Below are 18221 nucleotides of genomic sequence, written 5' to 3'. Positions count from 1 at the left end.
AACATAAAACATTTTCCGTCTTGCTACAAAGTTAGACAAATGTCTTTGTTGGTGGAAATTGAGAAAACGAGAAATTATTATCGTTTGATGTTGAATGATTGGGCTAAATTCTATTAGAATTTTCTAGAACGTTGAGCAAAAAGGAAACTGAAAGTCCAGTGTACGTGGCATTTCGTGTCGTGCTGCCTTTATGTAATCCACAACAATGTGGCTCAAAAAGTAGAAAATCATACAAATTCAAATGAAGCGACTTCAAATAATTACGAATAGCGAAAAAGATACAGCACTTAAAACTAAAAGCTAAGAAGTACTAAAGTGTTCGTTTATGTGAAAACTGGGATAGAGTTAAACTTATTACTTATAAAACTTCAATACTCAAATTTTAAATTATTTTCGATTCCATGTTCAGGAAGGCTCGTTATCATCACATAAGTAAATTACATTTTTCTGGTCTATTAATTTTTTCTTATTATCAATAAGTTATGTGATGCATATCACCGTTGATCACGGACAAGAAGCAAAAACCTATATAAGCGAGTTTTTGGTGTAACACGAATAGCATGTAGTGGTGATGTGATATCAACGCTGCTGTGAGCCAATAAAAAAATTAATAGACTAAAAAAATATTGCATACACTTTGCAAGTTTGACACATTGCTTGACGCTATTTGTCGAGCCATTTGCAAATTTTTCATTCTCATTTAAAGCGCGCGACGTGCCCTGGAGAGAGCCAAACAGCACGGCGTTGTTCATCACAAGAATGATGTTAGCATGAATATCTTACACACTATAGCTTTTACTTTTTGTATTTTCTCTTTTTTTCTTTTGAATTATACGAAAGGAGGATGTCAATGCAATCAAATGCTTCATCCAGGTAATTTTTTTTCGTAAATAGTATCGCTTCACGGATATTTGGCCGCCCTGACTAATGCAATAGTATTTTGTGAATGAACATAACACTAAACAGCTTCGTCAATATCTGTTCAACATACCTTTGAACTTGTGATGTGGTTTGCTAAAATACTCTTTCTTTTGCTCATGTTTAGGTGTGTTTTCTGGCGAAAGAATTTCATTTGTTGCCGAGGTAATAGTTTGTGTTGTATCGGAGAAATGAATATCGTTATAACATTTGTTGTTTATCACGAGTATCGCATTAATTTTTCCAAACAACGAGGAGTGTGTATATATCAAAGACAAAAAGAGAAATCAACTCTACCCCAAAGAATTTGTGGCCATGAATTGTTGTATATTTAAACTTCATAAACAATGTACTCAGTCAGTCATCACCTAAAAGCATGCTTGTTTATAAAACCTTTTATAATATCATTTCCGAAACGAACATTCACATGCGTTACTGTGTAAAATTGTCGTGTATCAACATGATTTTTTCGTATTGACATGTCTGCTGGATTCTAACATGTTTTAATTTCACTTTACAGGAGAATCACGATCGTGACACCAGGAGGTATATAAATACTTTCTTCATTGGTTTTGAAATACATATGTGTATGATGTAGCTTGTAGACGTCTTACTTTGGATATTCAATTAAAATACAATATTAGGCTACTGCTTTTATAAATATTTGCTGAACATGCAACTCATTGGAAGTGGTAAAACCAAGAAAATGGTTTCGTGACGATTTTATATTGTTAAACAATAAACTCAACATTAGTTGTTTCATTGAAGCAGAATGTCGACGTTAAGTGTATTGCGTTTGTCTATTGAATATTTTTAATTATCTTGATCTTCATAATTTTATACGTAACGATTTTGGACTTCGAACTTCCTAAAATATTTATTTAAATTACTTGATTTAGGCCTGATAATAATCATCAACAATCCTATAAGGAAGCAATTGGCTTCAAACCTCCATATCTTGATTTTGGTGAACAGTAAGTGAACAGTCCTTTATCAATTATCATTATGATAGTTTTTGCTATAACTTGGTGTCTGTAGTTGGAATGATTATTAAAATACCTGCTCTGTTTATCAGCTTATCTTAGTTTTGGATACTGCAATTGCATTGGGAATGTTTCTTTTTCTTTATGATAATTATTTTTATATGTTAAACAAGGTTTACTGTGTAGGTTTAATGCCAGATATTACTGCACAAGCAAGTATGCAAGATGCTTTTATGCTATCTGTTGTTGTAATATAATTATTAGTAAAATATTGTGTTGACTGATTACATCCACCTGACAGATAGATATCTTTCATGCACATGAAAATTTTCTTTTATGTTCTAATCCTAAAAAAGCAGTTTTCAAGCTGCAATTGTACTATGATGCACATTAAAACCAAAAAGCTTAAATTTGAGGAATGTCAAACGTTTTTGTTAAAATGTCAGTATTTATTAAAACCTTAATTTTCAATGACATGTTTTAATTTTTACTTTTAAATTAAAATTCCATTTTTAATTATGGATTTTTTTTCTGTCTCTGAACTTTAAAACTGTTCTTCATGTATTTTCCATTGCTTCTGATGATTGTAAAGCCAACATGATCACCGAAATGATAAAATGTCAAGCTTTAGAAATAAAATGTTGCTAATCTAAGCCAGATACAAATTTAACTTGAACAAATGAGACCCAGAAGATGATAGTTCAAAGGGTCATGATAAGAGTGAAAACTGTCTCATGTTTCCAATTGTCTGTACATAGCTCTGTTATAGCTCAAGTGATAAAATTTGTACCAGTCATTTCAATTCAGTAAACATTGAAAAATTTAACTTTTGCATTGCAAATTAGTATTATCAACAAATATTTTAAAATTGAACTTTGAACTTTGCCTCCATTCAGTTGTGTCGTTGTATTTACAAATCATGCCAAAGTTTGTTTGGACAAAAATTGATGTATCATAACATCAAAAAACTTTAAAACTTGCATTAACCATTCAGAAGTCACAGGTATGTATTTAAATTAGTAGTAATAATCATAATCTGATAGCAATAAGTAAGAAACTAACAAAGATAACAAAGTATTCTGTTTCAAATGTATGTCTCATGAAGCCAGCTTGTGTCTCATCAAGCCAGTATAATTCTGTTTCATTTAATGATAACATGTATATGGTATGCATACAGATTATATATCTTGATCTAATGAATGCTTAGCTATTCCTTTATTATTTTTAGACCTATAGGAATGCCATATGTTTTTGATGTGACTGTGATCAATCCCAGTAAAGAAAACAATATTCAATTGCATTCATTCTCTGGAGAAAACCCACTTTTTCATGTTTCATTCTCTAAATCTCAGGTATATGTCAGTCATAAAATAGAACTTATGGGCACTAGCAAGCAACAACTTTATGAAATACAACCAGTGTGCGAATTAGTTCAGAAAAAACGATGTGTAATTTTTTTGACAAAAGTGTTTCTTTAGAGACATAATCAAATCGATATCACGTTAATTATTCCTAATTGCTAAATTAATATTTTCAAACGTGAACAAATTCATATGATTTACGACAGTGTTTTCGTTAAAACCGCTGATTTGCACATCGTTTGAAAAATGTCATTACACATTGCATTGTTCGCACACACAACCGTGTAAAATACATTTTGCAAATTTCTGTAGTTTACAAATTGTTTTCATTTGTGTATTACCTAATTATGGTTTGAAGTTATTTTCATTCACCTTATAGAACTATTGTATTACTATATGTTTTTGGACTTTGAATTGTTCTTTCATCCCTCTTAAAAATACTTTTGTAATATTTTCAGGAAATTTCTCCGCTATCCAACACATCATTTGAAGTTATTTTTCTTGCCAGAACTTTTGGTAGTGTTGAAAATACTTTATTTATTCATACGTCTAGTGGAGCATATCCGTACCAAGTAAGTTTTACCGAATGAGCGTTGATGATCTACACGTAGAAACATGTAACCTTACGTAATTAAAGTGACTATCGTTAACGTTGATGATCTACACGTAGAAACATGTAACCTTACGTAATTAAAGTGACTATCGTTAACGTTAATGATCTACACGTAGAACATGTAACCTTACGTAATTAAAGTGACTATCGTTAACGTTAATGATCTACACGTAGAAACATGTAACCTTACGTAATTAAAGTGACTATCGTTAACGTTGATGATCTACACGTAGAAACATGTAACCTTACGTAATTAAAGTGACTATCGTTAACGTTGATGATCTACACGTAGAAACATGTAACCTTATGTAATTAAAGTGACTATCGTTAACGTTGATGATCTACACGTAGAAACATGTAACCTTATGTAATTAAAGTGACTATCGTTAGCTTGGATGATCTACACGTAGAAACACGTAACCTTACGTAATTATTACGTAGCTACTATTTTATGATGACATTTACGACGTTTTAGATGTTATGTTTAATGCCTGTTATGTTACACTCCTTATGTATAAGCAACAAAAATGCAAAAATTTATTCACAACTTTTTATTATCTTGACGGCAACTGATTAACAAACTGAATCATTTTGAACAACATCTCATTGGGTATGTTTAGAAATGCTATTGCCTTTTGCAAAATAGAAGAACTTGCTTTCGCAAGATCGCTTTTCTGTTTTCAAGTTGCGAATATCGAGCCGTTATTTCGAACCCTGTCTGTTGAGTTTGCTTAGATTAGGTTATAGCTAAGACTGACTAAAGGTTTAACTTTGTAAAAAGGTGTACTAACACAAATGTATAGTTATGTACCATATCATTTTCATTGTCTAAGGTCCGTGGTTATGGTGTTGGGAATCCATACAGATTGCGTCCTTACTTGGGAGCAAGAGTCTTTGTTGATCACATATTTACATCATTGTTGTTCATGTATAATCCGCATGATTCACCACTTCAGGTATTATAGACTACAGAAAAGTGGACAAATTCTCACTGGCACTTGATACGTCATGACTTCGTCTAAGATTTTTACATCCTAGATCTTTTACTTAGTAAAAAGGCTTATTGTGGCAAAGGGGAGTGTTAAGCATATCACAAGACCTTGTAAATATGTTTAATTTCTTACACTTTAACATGAAAACCATCTGAAAGTAAGGAACTCAATCTTCATACAATATGAACAATTACAAGAGGATTTTTTGTTCAGTTGAAAATTATGCTCATGTACATGTTGTGTCCCTTAGTGATCATGACTAATAATGTTGTACCTGATGGTGAGAATTTTTCGACAATATACGATGATACTGTATCATATATACATATATATGTTATTTACCGCGATAACTATCATTTAAAATTTATAATTCTCTGAAAATTGACGCATCAAATTCACTCTCGCTATGAACTGCCATCTGAATATATTTTGCTTTCTCTTTGAACAATTTGCTCAATTTCACTTTAATATTCCATAATTACATTGCTCAATTACATTGCTGTCCCACAATACGTTGCACATGATAATAGGATGAACAAATGATTCTTTTGTTTCAATCAGGTTACTGAAATCTACTCTAGTGGTGGAGATTTACATTTAGAGCTTCCATCAGGTTCGGATGATGCATCATATGAACACTGGGTGAGTCATAAAGCCGATATAAAGTAAAGTAAATACAACATGCAACCCAGATAGTGTTATTTAATGTATGGCATATGTTCAACCTTTTATAAATCTACCTGTCCACTCTGTATTTACGGCAATGAACGTTTTTATTCATCCCGTCCTGTATTCGTTCTGCATCACGTTCATTTGTCGTATAAACAATAAGTTTGAAATTTTGTTTACTCATTTTATTCAATGTGCTGCTTGCATCTGTTGCCAGTGAATACACAAAAATATTGCAAATCTTAATTTGTTTATAGAAAATCTCTCCCTTTGAAACAAAGGCAATTATTCGTATGAATTTCCTCGGAAGAGTTGTCAGTAACCACACGGCATTCATAAGAATACGCACCAATAAGTTATCTGCAACCAATCAGTACCTAATTTTACCTGTGGAGATAGAAGTTACATCTGGTAGATAATGTTCATACGAATTACATTTGGATTAGCAAACTTTGTTTGTGTATTTTGCGTAAACTATTACCCCTTTCGTTTTTAGCACCCGGATTGTTTCCTTCAGTCGATATGCTAGATTTTGGAACTTTGAGGAAAATGGGTTAGTACTTAGTAGGTTTTCAAGAATGTCTGAAATTTTCCTATTACCTGGACCTCACTTGCGACATAAGCTTAAGCGTGAGAAGAATAGATAGCTTTGAAAATGTTTGCTTATGCTTATATGTTGCAGGTATGGATCAGGCTCAAGTCTACAATGAAATAAGTTATTTTAATTGCAAGCTACTGATTTATTGTGCACTAAACTAAAGTTTCTTTTGGTCTTTTCCTATTATACATTTTTTGGGTCGTGCAGTTAATGTTTTATGTTCACCTTTAATGATAAGAGATGTTTTTATTAATCTTTCACACGTCTCTTGTTATCCGCAAATTTCGGATATTTTTTCCACTTAAAAGCGTATTTGCTCTAGAAATTCTCCCAATTTCTGTAGACGAACCAAAAACTATTACAGTGTCACTGGTCAACACGCAAAACAAACCTGTCTCATTGACGGTAAGCAAAATGTTCCCTGTCGCCACAAAATCGTGCAATACGATTGGTTGGTAAAACTGTGCAGATATGTATCAAGGTCCAATCACATTGGTTTTTTGTTTCTCCAAAAGATCACCTGTTGTAAACGGGTTTTTCTGTTCACTCCATCTAACAAAGCCACGTAGTAATTCATATATATAATTATATTCACATTTATAAATGATTTGTAGGAAATAATTGTTGAACCACCAAACAGAGCAATACAAGTTAATATAAAAGTGAGTGCTCACTCTTCTTTATTTTCTTTTTGTATCGAATGTCACATTTAAGTTCTTTTCTACTTTGCATGTAGAACACGCACATCAAGCCAATTAACAAATACATCACTTCTTTTAGTGTGACCTTTACAGGTAATTTAGATACGATGCGAGATCCATGCTTATTTAGGAGAGTTGTGCAAATGATGAATGTTTTCACAAGCACTCGTTTTCATTTGCTTTGTTTCTATTTCTTGTAGCGTCGCATATACAAAACGCAAAGCAAAGTCATGGCAAAGTCATTGTTCTGTCTTCAAGTAAAGGAAATCCAAGAATGGTGCTTAATTATCAAGCAAATATTTTGTTAGGGTAAGTTATTTTTATTTCTTTATGATGATATGTGCTTTTTAAATCACTGTCATGCATCACTATTTGCACCTTGAAATCCCGGTAAGTCTTTTACGATCAAACAGAAACTGTTGTCATTTTTCAATGTTTCATTTAGTACCTTGGCATATTCTGTGAGTAAAACAAGGTTTTTCATTGGTCGACAACCGTATATTCCTGTAGTTCGAGACCTAGTCATCACAAACACGTTTGACTTTCCTTTGCTTATATACCGCGTACTTGTTGCTGCTGACATTCAGGATTCTATTACGGTAAGGTATCTGGCGAACAGGAAAAATCTACATAATTATGTTGGACTATATAGCTACTTATTAATGTTCATCTGCATTCGTTTCACGATTTCAACGTTTATGAAAGGGTTAACTAATGGAGATGTTTATGTGTTTATCTTGATGATTTATCCTGTTTGCCAAACGTCCATGTTTAGTTTTTTCCTTCCATTTTTTTCGTTTGTTCGTTTTTCGTTCTCTTCCATTTTTCTTTCCGCTGGAACAAATGGTTCCCGCGATTCATTCTATTTTTCACCCCTGATGCATATAGTAATTAGCCTAGTTCACACATTCCAGTTTTGTTGTATATAGCTACTCAACTCACGATTTTTTTGTTGCAATGTGCAGAATAACCATCAGCAAGAAATACAAGAACATTTTTCACCATTTCTTAATTATAGATTGTTAACTTTTCATCTCCTGTGATCGTTGGTGAAAAAAAGATGTCCACACCGTTCTCTGTCCGTTTTGTTGCCAATGAAAACTCATCAACTTATACTTCCAATATACGTCTCTATACGAACGCATCTGTTTTCACCATTCCTATGCATATATTTGATGGAAAGTTACACGTGAGTGTTTAAATTCTGTTTTGCTAAATGTTCTCGTCACAGAATAAGTAAATGGATTTGAGAATACAATGATATTTATAATGAAGCTAAGTAACTGAAAACTTTTATAGTAAACACATTGTTAATGAAGTTGATACCATTTTATAAATTAGCGTCATCGAAATGAAACAATTGTCACAGTTTAAAATAGCTGCTGGCGAGAGCCGTCATTTTTGCAGCGCTAGCCAGCGACTTTTCAACGGGAAGGGACATTTTTTGTATAAACTCTATGCCCAAAATCCTCGAAAATAATCCTTAATTTGATGAATCCTTAAGGGTTAGCAGTTGAATTAGGGTTAGGGACTGTTATATGTTTGTAAATGATGATCGTCCAGGTTAATAAAGTCCTGAGAAGGACTGTTTTTGTTGTTGGACTTTCGACAACTTAGCGGTAGCTCTTAAGATAACAAATGGTCACAAACTTAAACTGGCTTTAAATTTATAGGTTAAACTGCAATATCATTTAAAACATATTTTGATACTTGGTTTAAATCTTTACTTTGTCACGGTTGTGTTAATTAATGAATTTAAATTACTTCCAAAAATGTCCTTGTCTTCAAAGAGTTTTCGTCTATTTGCTCTCCTCGATCGCAGAAAACGTGCAATAAATTAAGATAACAAATGGTCACAAAATTAAACTGCGCTGTAAAATTTATATAGGTTAAACTGCAATATTGTTGTGAAGATGTCTTTTTTGAGTATTTGCTTGTTTTAGCATCTTGTGCCACTTCTGTCCTTTTTGTTGTGCTGATGCATGAATTTAAATTAAAAAAGGGAAAATGTCCTTGTCTTCAAAGAGTTTTCGTCTATTTACTCTCCTCGATCGCCAAAAACGGTTAAACAACAACGACATTTTTATGCACGCACTTTTCTTGTTTCTATTTCAAGTATGATTTTCCTCCCTCTCTGTTCGACGCTGGTACATTGGCAGTAAAACAACGGGATCGTAGGATGTTTCATATTGCAAATATAAATCCTGTTGCGGTAAGTCTAGTAAATTTATTTGTGTCTTATCTCACAACACCTAGAACGTGAAATTATGGCTGGGTGCAGCGTTACCAACTTTGCTTATAATTATTCACGGGAATAAATACTTTGAGTTACTTCTATCCAATTTTCACTTTTCATTGATCCTGCCGAGTGCCAAGCATTAAATGTCGGTTGATTTTCTAGGATACGGAGGCGTCATAAAATTCTGTCTATCGAATTTTTATTCATCATCATTACTGGTTTGCAAGGAGTAGCTTAGTGTCGTGTTTCACTCTCAAATTTTCTAGATAAAAGTAAAATTAAGATCATCGAACGAAACATTGGTGGTTCTCGAATATTTGGATGAAAAACGTGATGGAAAGACTCAATACGTGCCATTTCCTTCTGATGGGGTGAGTTATATATTGTTTTGCTATATGGCTGAGATAAATGCCACCCCCCCTGACAAGTTGATTTCTCGGCAAGTGCTTTTTTATGGCTTTTTGTATTTGAGCAACCTTTATTACAATACAACACAGTTGTATGAATTATTACAACGTCACAAACAATGTATTTAGTGAATTCGGCATATCATCTTTTGAAAACTAGAGTTGTTTTGCCTCTCCTTTTAAGATTTCAACCAGTTGAAATAAACTCACAAGTTTCAGTTCAGACTCTTTAAAACTATGTATTGCTGCTTGCGTTTCTGTTTGTTATGGAGTTTTTGGTCTTTATAGATAAATTTAAAGTCCAAGCATTCTCTTCTATTCTGTCTGGAAATCAGAGTTCCATCATATGATGGCAGTTATAGTGGAAAAATTTATTATAATACGCCATACGAGGTTTGGTTGAGTATATCTACTGTTGAAAATAAATACATTGTAAAAGCACAATTTAATTAGCGAGCGAGATTCAATGATGCTTAATAACTAGGAATTTTACATGTAATCTAATGATCGTATTAAAGAAATGTCAATGATGACCAACAGTTTCGTTAACTTTATGCGGTATTACGTGGATGTTATGATTATTTACAAGATTTAAGGAACCGATTACAAAAATTCAACTATGAAATTTCTCTTCTTTAGGCGAAGGTCATAACATTCTCGTTCAAAGCTGCAAGTGGTCACATGAAAGTAAATCCTGCAAAGATTATTTTTGATCATTCGTTCCCGGTAAATGTTATTTCACGCTATTGTTCAGGGATTTCTCTAAGATATTATGAACTACAATCTGACATTATCGCAGTGTTAATTTTTTTAATAAGGAATTTAACTAAAAAATATTTAACCTGAGTACTTTCATGAAGCCAAATTTTCCCTCGAAACTCGCATGTTAGCTTACTGTCGTAATAATTTTTTTTGGGCCGTGCGTGGAAGCATTGGGACTAGTTTAGTTGCTGACTTTAAATTCAATGGTTTAACTGTTAATGTCATAAAAATAATTTGATTTGCAGATTTGACACTTGCATAATTTTTACATTTATTCATATGTATGCGAACTATGTATTGGCATTTTTCTTATTTGTAGGGGAAAACTCAAAGAGTTCCCTTGTATATGACAAGCACATTTCTTAATCCTGTCACCGTATTTTCAACAACAACGAAGGCTCGCCGACCGTTCGAATTTATTTCAGTTAATAGTTCGGATCCTGTACTTTATCCTAAACGTAAACTGAAGGTATGTACAGTACCGCTCGCGTATATCTTAACATACGCTACGCGTATGATACACGTAGAATACAAATATAATGTGCGTATGATACGCGTATGATACATGTAGAATACAAATATAATGTGCGTATGATACACGTAGAATACAAATATAATGTGCGTATGATACACGTAGGATACACGTAGAATACAAATATAATGTGCGTATGATACGCGTAGCAAATACACTGATTATGTACGTATGGACATGCATCATTCAAGCTATTTATACGTGAAGTAGTTACCACAGTTCTCACTGGATAAATATGTCAGGAAGAAGGCTTTCATCTTTTATGAAGTAACGAATTATTGTTCTTTGGAAGGAAGGGAGAATTTTTTACTGTGCGACATGCATATAATGAGCAATAAAGGCGATTTCAATTGCTTTTAAATGATTCAATAAACGTTTCCTATCAAATAAACGCACTTAGTTTTTTTTTTTCACTTGTTTAAACTAATGCAATAAACGCCCCTCTCTATTAAACGTTTTTTTATCTATTTAACGCTCCGATGGAACCGCTAAGATTTATGATAATCGTCCGGCCGTTAAATCATTTACGGCAATAAAACGTTCACATTTTTTACGTTACATCTTTTACGAATAATAATTGTATCCTTAGCATAAGGTGAAAGCCTTTTTCCTGACATCATTGATCCAGTGTTCCACAGTTATGAGGGGAGAACTCTGGTAAATGCTTCACGTATAAATGCTTCAAACAGCTTGAATGATGCATGCGCATGCGTACATAATCAGTGTATATGCTACGCTTACCATACGCGTATCATACGCAAAAAAGTGTTAAGATATACGTGAGCAGTGCTTTCGTGTATTTATCACCGATAAATTTCATTTTTCATTTCGCTATTTGGCTTTATACTACATTTTAAAGTGCTCTACGATAGACATTTTAATCTTATTTGAATTTCCCCCCTTAGATTGGAGATGTGGTTTTCAACCCTCAGCTTTTATGTTCATCTGGCTGTTACTTGGGGATACAGAATACAACAAACCTTGGTAAATTGTTTGACATGCAGACTTATTGATGTGCTGCGTGTCGTATCTTGAGATTGTTGAATCCAATCATATAGATTTAATAAAATGATCTTTATTTAGGTTCGGAATGGTTCTCTAGTCTATCATTAAGTCATGATATGTCTCGTATTGATGCCATGATACTGGAAAGTTTTCACAAGAAGTGGAACTCCCTGCTTGAAGCAAAGGAAAACAGGTTAAATATTCTTTGTTTGTGAACTCTACTCGTTTTTGTTTTCAAAATATCTGCAGAGTTGATATTTTTCAATATTGCAACAGCTTATTGAAATGTGGCATTTCCGACGTGTTTCGATATCTTTCATTTATGTAATGTTGAAAAATTTTATTTACGATTCTTGGTGGTTCAACTTTCATTCACAGTATTTGTCAACCCGACTTCTAACATTTTGCATAAAGCTTGTAATTAATTACTAAATTGTCTTTTTCTTTATAGCTTTACACGTAACTTCTATATCAGCACGGAAACAGTTAAAGGTCTCGAAGTTACAACTCAAGGTGGATTGATATGGCCATCGTTGACTCCGGATCGTCCAATCAGATTTCCCCTTACGCATGTTGGCAGTACATCACATAAAATTTGACTTTGGAGAACCCAGCAGATATGCCTGTTGTAGTTCAAGTTGTTCCATTATCTGTGTATCCCAATGCTCAGTCAGCCATCGACGTTCTTTCTGATAGGTACTTGTCTCGCATTTCAGCTCTACCGAAGATTTAAGTATTCTTTTGTATTAAAACTCATGATGGTTCACCATTAAGTGGTGCGATGCTTTTAATGTTTAAAAAGCCCAAGAAATTTTTCAACTTTTCTTTCGGTCTGAAGGTGGATAACGTGGTTATTTACAAATTCAACAACTTTCTACTTTTCGTGACGTTTTCTTTCACACACAGACTTTGTAGCTTTTTTAGCTTTTTTTCATCGTTGATTTTTGTACGTTGCATGTTGAGCTCCAATGAATTTATCTCAAAACTGATCAGAAGGTTTTTTCCAGGCTTGACGTTGATTTACTGACAGCAAGACCTTCCTATCACTCTTGTTTCTCACTGCCAACAGGCAAAGTAAACAAGGTGTGTTATTATTGAGATTTTATATTTATATTTGTTTTATGACTATTAACTTATTTGTGTGTGGCTGCTTCTGAATTTACGAACCTGTTTTGATATCGATTTATGTATTGCATGTGATATTTCACCCTTTAGGTTTTTGGGTGAATTAGGTGTAAAAAGCTTTTATATCGTCATATAAGTTCAACACAATACTAAACTTTTAAAATTTTTGTTTTGATAGAATGTGTTTGAGAAGTCTTCATCTAAAGTAACGTCGCCAGTTGAGAATGTTGTAGGTGAAAATCCTACATCAAATGTTGTTACGATAAAGATGAAACCACGGTCAAAAACCAACGTAACGTTACAATTCAAACCGGAAAATGAAGACCAGAGGACATCTCTTTTCTTTATCAGGTGACATCAGCGCGCTTTCTTAATAATCTTGTACTTTCTTTAAAAACTTATTGTTATAATGATTTTTTGTTGGAGCAGTCGCTGTCTGATTGTTGTTGATAGTCTCAAGGATGCTAGATATATCTATCGCTCACATTTACAGCTAAAGAATGTTTACAAGACTCTTAGGATTTTAACGACGCGTTTTGACTTTGAATTTTAACTTGTTAAACTTTTGCATTCTTTGTTTTACGTAGTGCGACCTGATATGTTTTTTTATACTTATGCCGTTTTACTTCTTTTTTTTAGAAACAACTTAACAGTATTAGATATGGTTTTGGTACAAGGTCAAGGTGCCAGCGGTGAATTAATGATTGATGGTAGGAGACCGGGTGTTGATAGCGAAATTTTGTTCGAATTGAAACAAAAACATCTTGAGGAGTGTACAAGTAAGACATCTTCAGTATTTTTCAAATTTATTAATATTGAATTTAACGTTTTTCATGCCATGACTATACATATTAATAACCACAAGCCACAGTTACGTAACTTCTTCGAAGCTAAACTTTATGCTTTTGCTTTATATGCAATAGCATCACTAGCTTGTCTGCAATTGTTTCACCATGCGATCCTCATATTCTAGCTTATATAGTGATAATGTTTTGACGTATGTCGAATTTCAACCTGTTCTACAAGTCTTTGACAAATCAATAGGGTGGGAACTTTAATCCAATCCTATATAGCAACTCTATGTATTCCAAACTGTAATATTGTCTAACTGTATGGTTATGACTGCTTAAAAACTGTTGCTGGAAGAGTCATTTTTCGGTAAAAATTTTTACACGATGAAGAAAATACGATTAGAATACACAAAAACTCAAACATTTGAACTGGTTACCTGTTGCCTGCGGCTAAAATTTTATTTCTGTGGTCTAACTGACATTGAACTCACTCCATGATATCGAGTTAAACTATATAAAAGTAGGTTATCTGTGGATGAGCGAAATTCCAGAAATTTGCAAACTTAAATATTCCTGAACAAATACTAATGCAAATACAAATAAAAAACTTATTATCAATAAGTCCAAAAAGCAATATAAATTTGGCAACAACATCTCTTATCTTTCTAGGTAATAGAAGTGTTTTTAAAGATTCGCTTCTCTTGCTTTTTGTTGTATAGCAATAACCTGAATTTTCTTGTATTTATAACTGTTTGTAATCAACAGGATTGAGATCCGGTTCAGGTGGCAAAACAGCTCGAACTTTAACAGTGAAGAAAACTGTGCTTGCTAGCAATCCTGGTCAATTAGCAACACATTTGACATCTTTCAGTATTGATGGATACGACTGTGAAGGATATGGATTTAGTATTCTAAACTGTAAATCTCACTATCTCAAACCTTCTGCTACAACTAAGATTCACATTGCGTAAGTGAACTAAATCAAATTTCAAGCAGAAAGTACAAATTCTGTCATGCAGTATAATAGTTACAGAGTTATAAAGGCAATTATTTATATCGATTCGGACATGCGTTTCGTTGTCTCTTGTTGCAATGAATCTTTGTAGAAACCCCACTTTTAACTCATGAATTATCTACTTGTTGAAATATGGCTTTTCTAAAGGCACAGCCTTAGGCTTTGACTTATAAGGATTAGATATATTCGCTTCTGCGTGGTACGTCAATTAGCTAGATAATTCTGTTGAAAAATCATATCTTTTTATTCTTGGAATTCTTTAGCATGACTTCTGAGCAACCCTGGCTGAAACCTTTCTCGCTTTTTTAGATTCACTCCCGACTTCACTGTTTCACGCACATCGCGTCGACTTAAAATAAAAACTTCTCTTGGACATGTTTTTGAATTCAGTCTAATTGCGACTATACCATCGGAGCTAATACCGCTGTGCGCTGCGACAGTGGAACGCCCTTCATGGGAACATCAGGTTTATATTTCAATCGCTGTGACTATGATTTTGCTGCTCTTTTTCACACTCATTTTGGCTCACTTTGAAGCAAAGAAACTCATTTCATCAGAAACGGCCACACTACGAAACGAGCACGACGTGTTAAACGGGGCTGCAGTAATGAACGGTGATATTTTTGATTTACGAAAAATAACAGCGTCTTTACAAGCTCCAAGTGCTGTACACAACCATTACGACGCACACAAAGACGATTCAAATAGTTGTCTTATGAAGGAAAACAATCTTGATGAACCGAAAAGTACCTGTTATTCTCGATCAAGAAGAACTTTGATAGAAAACAGTGTACGATTGAATTCCAATAATAACTCAATAACCACAGAGACAACTTTAGCTAACGAGCATTGTAAAAAACAGAAAAAGATCGTCATGAATTCTCAAGCATTAAAAACTAGTGATCCCGTTACTGTCAAAACTACTAAACCTTTTGGTGTTGTATTACCTAACGCAAGTTCCTCAGCAATAGCTCTGAAAAGCCAAATGAACACGCATAGTCACAAAGCAACAACTGACGCGAGTAAGATCGTTTCAACTTTGCCAGTGAAAAAAGAAAAGAGCAAGATACGCAAGAAGACTGCCAAGGTTGCACCTGTTTGTGTTTCAGTTCATGATAAGAGAACAAATACAATTGAACTAGTGAAAATAAAAGAAAATGATGTGATAAACGAATTGTTAGCGAAACCAAAAGATGGCAAATCGAGACAAACTAGAGAAACAGTTGAGGAAATCAAAGAACCAAGAAAGCAAGATGTTGCTTCATACACAGTTAAATCATCAAACAGTAAATGCACAAGTAAAACATCACGAAAGACTAGTTTATCAGAACTTGAGAAATCGCAAACGAAACCTAAAATCGAAAAATCTAAATCTCATCCTTTAAATACCACCAGCAATTTGTATTCGACTAAGATGGAGCAAAGCACTTTCAACAAAAAGAAGTCTGGCAAACAAGCGAAACAAGAAACCCCTTTAACTATCACAGAAGCCATCAACTCAGCCTTAGAGATCACCCTAAAGTCTTCGCCTTTGACCGAATTAGATACATCACGCAATGAATTTCGTAGTTCGTCCACTTGCCCTTCGCCATCATTGTCAGATTCATCGCAAAATCTTAGCCAAAGCAGTCGTAGTAGTAGTTACAGTAGTGTTGTTGGTAGCGAGGAGCCTACGCACATCGAACATATCAGAGAGCGTAAGAAAACATCTAAAAGCCGCAAGCAAAGTCGACTTGTCATACAAAAACCAGCTGAGATTACCAGTAAGTATATTTACGTATGGTTATGAAGAAAAAAGTTTTCTGTAAAATGATAGTTGAATGTAAACGTATTCTACAGTTTGACTTTTCGAAAGCACAAACACAAGTAAGTTCTGTAAATGACAAGTTTAATAATATTTGTAACATTTTTGCCTGATATTACATATGTCATCGATTTATGTAATTTATTCGTAAAGTATTTCATTTTGTTTTAGATCCTTTCACAGTAACAACTTTGGGAGATATTTCTAGCTCAGCTTGGAATGGAATGTGGGATAAAAGTGCGCGTGACCTCAGAGGATCACCTTCCTTTGAATCTTTTCCGACTATGTCATCTTCGAGTTCTTTATTCAGCAGCACACCGTTTGATAAAGATAGCAAGTTAGATCGACATGACATATTCACAGATTCCTCAGTAGTGGAAACACCGTCCGGAGAAGATAAGCCTTGGTTTACCTTTCACGATGTTAAAGCCCCTGGTCTCTCAACTCCTTTTGTTGAAGTTGGATCGTCCGTGCCGAAATTCTGGCCCGAAGAACCAATGGCGTCTCTTGAAAATTTGATTCCAATGACACAAACTTGCCACACGACCAACTGGGTGAATTTTCTTGACGAAAGCTCAGCTAATGCTTCAAGACTTCCTTCACCCGGAATGCCGCAGAGTTCAAAAACTGTGAGTGAGATTTGGAACTCTGGCCATCGGTCAGATGAAAACGATGGTTGGTCCAATGTTTTCTCGCCAGCACTTACGGAATCTGATCTAACATACCCACGTGTTCCTGATGCCTATGAATCAAGTTGGTCTACTGGTGAAGCATGTCCTGCTTATTTTCATTTACCAAAGAATCATGGAAACTGCGTGGACGTAAACCAAACTTCCGGTGAATCTGATTTCATCTTTGGCACCCAAAGTGAGAATGTATCCTACAGGAAGAGCAAATCACAGAAATTAAATCCTTACTGTGAACCTTGGGAAAGTCGAACACAAACATCACAGAACATCTGGTCATCCACAACACGTTATTAAAAGCGTCACTAAAAACCGTTTGCGTGTAATTTCTGTATTTGTTTATTTGATGATTGTCAAACTCATAGAATTTTAGTGTGATGTAAATGTTCTCTTTCTCCTCACGTCATTATTTTAATGTTTTGCTAATCCCAAATGCTTTCATTTTTTTTGTTTTCAAAGCAAGGGGGTTTTGGCAAATATTTTATTTGTATGATTTCTCTCCATGTTAAATTTTGTCACGAATTGTTTATGTAAAAGAAAGATAAAATTGGAAGCATTAAGTGCGCAATGATTTTATTTATAAAATGATTATTTATTATCTGCTATTAGTAGTGGATGTTAGGAGAGAACTTAGCCTGAACACAATGCAAGAGATATTTCATCATTCTTTATTGTTTTGAACGTTGTTTTTGACGAACTTTTGTAGTCTAAGCTTTTTTAAGAAAATTAAATTCAAACAAACTTTAGCGTCGTCGTCTTGTGCACCAGAAACCGTTGCTATCATATAAAAATTTTAATAAATTTTATGTATTTTTAATTAAATTTGGCGAGATGTTGTTCCCATTTCAACATCAAACATCTACATCGGTTATTCTGGTGTTAAGTCATTCAAATCCTTTTCCGAAGTCTAATTTTTTTGTGAATTTTACGTCAATAAAAGAAACCAGAAATTAAAAAAATTCAAACGAGTCAATGAGGTACATCGAAAAAGCGATCTTCGTTCACCTATTAAAATGAGGA

General features: G+C 33.9%; 1 protein-coding gene across 1 annotated transcript; it reads left to right on the top strand.

The window, feature by feature from the left end:
• Positions 1-71: 71 nt before the first annotated feature.
• LOC124447419 (transmembrane protein 131-like) lies at positions 72-17634 on the top strand. The gene is given in 31 exon segments (XM_046998331.1): positions 72-873; positions 1046-1083; positions 1439-1464; positions 1818-1892; positions 3130-3253; positions 3721-3834; positions 4709-4831; positions 5429-5509; positions 5794-5947; positions 6033-6089; positions 6478-6539; positions 6749-6796; positions 6871-6928; positions 7036-7144; positions 7281-7434; positions 7854-8024; positions 8952-9047; positions 9341-9445; positions 9770-9874; positions 10121-10207; positions 10563-10712; positions 11681-11759; positions 11859-11973; positions 12232-12371; positions 12374-12476; positions 12788-12863; positions 13084-13256; positions 13545-13684; positions 14462-14663; positions 15021-16474; positions 16687-17634. Coding segments are annotated over 31 exon segments (5334 nt in total). The 5' UTR covers positions 72-770; the 3' UTR covers positions 17499-17634.
• Positions 17635-18221: the final 587 nt, after the last annotated feature.

The sequence above is a fragment of the Xenia sp. Carnegie-2017 genome, unplaced genomic scaffold (genome assembly GCF_021976095.1).
Source record: "Xenia sp. Carnegie-2017 unplaced genomic scaffold, XeniaSp_v1 HiC_scaffold_22, whole genome shotgun sequence".
Lineage (NCBI taxonomy): Eukaryota > Metazoa > Cnidaria > Anthozoa > Malacalcyonacea > Xeniidae > Xenia > Xenia sp. Carnegie-2017.
The sequence above is the reverse complement of the archived record's forward strand: the minus strand, read 5'-3'. Positions and strand labels throughout refer to the sequence as shown.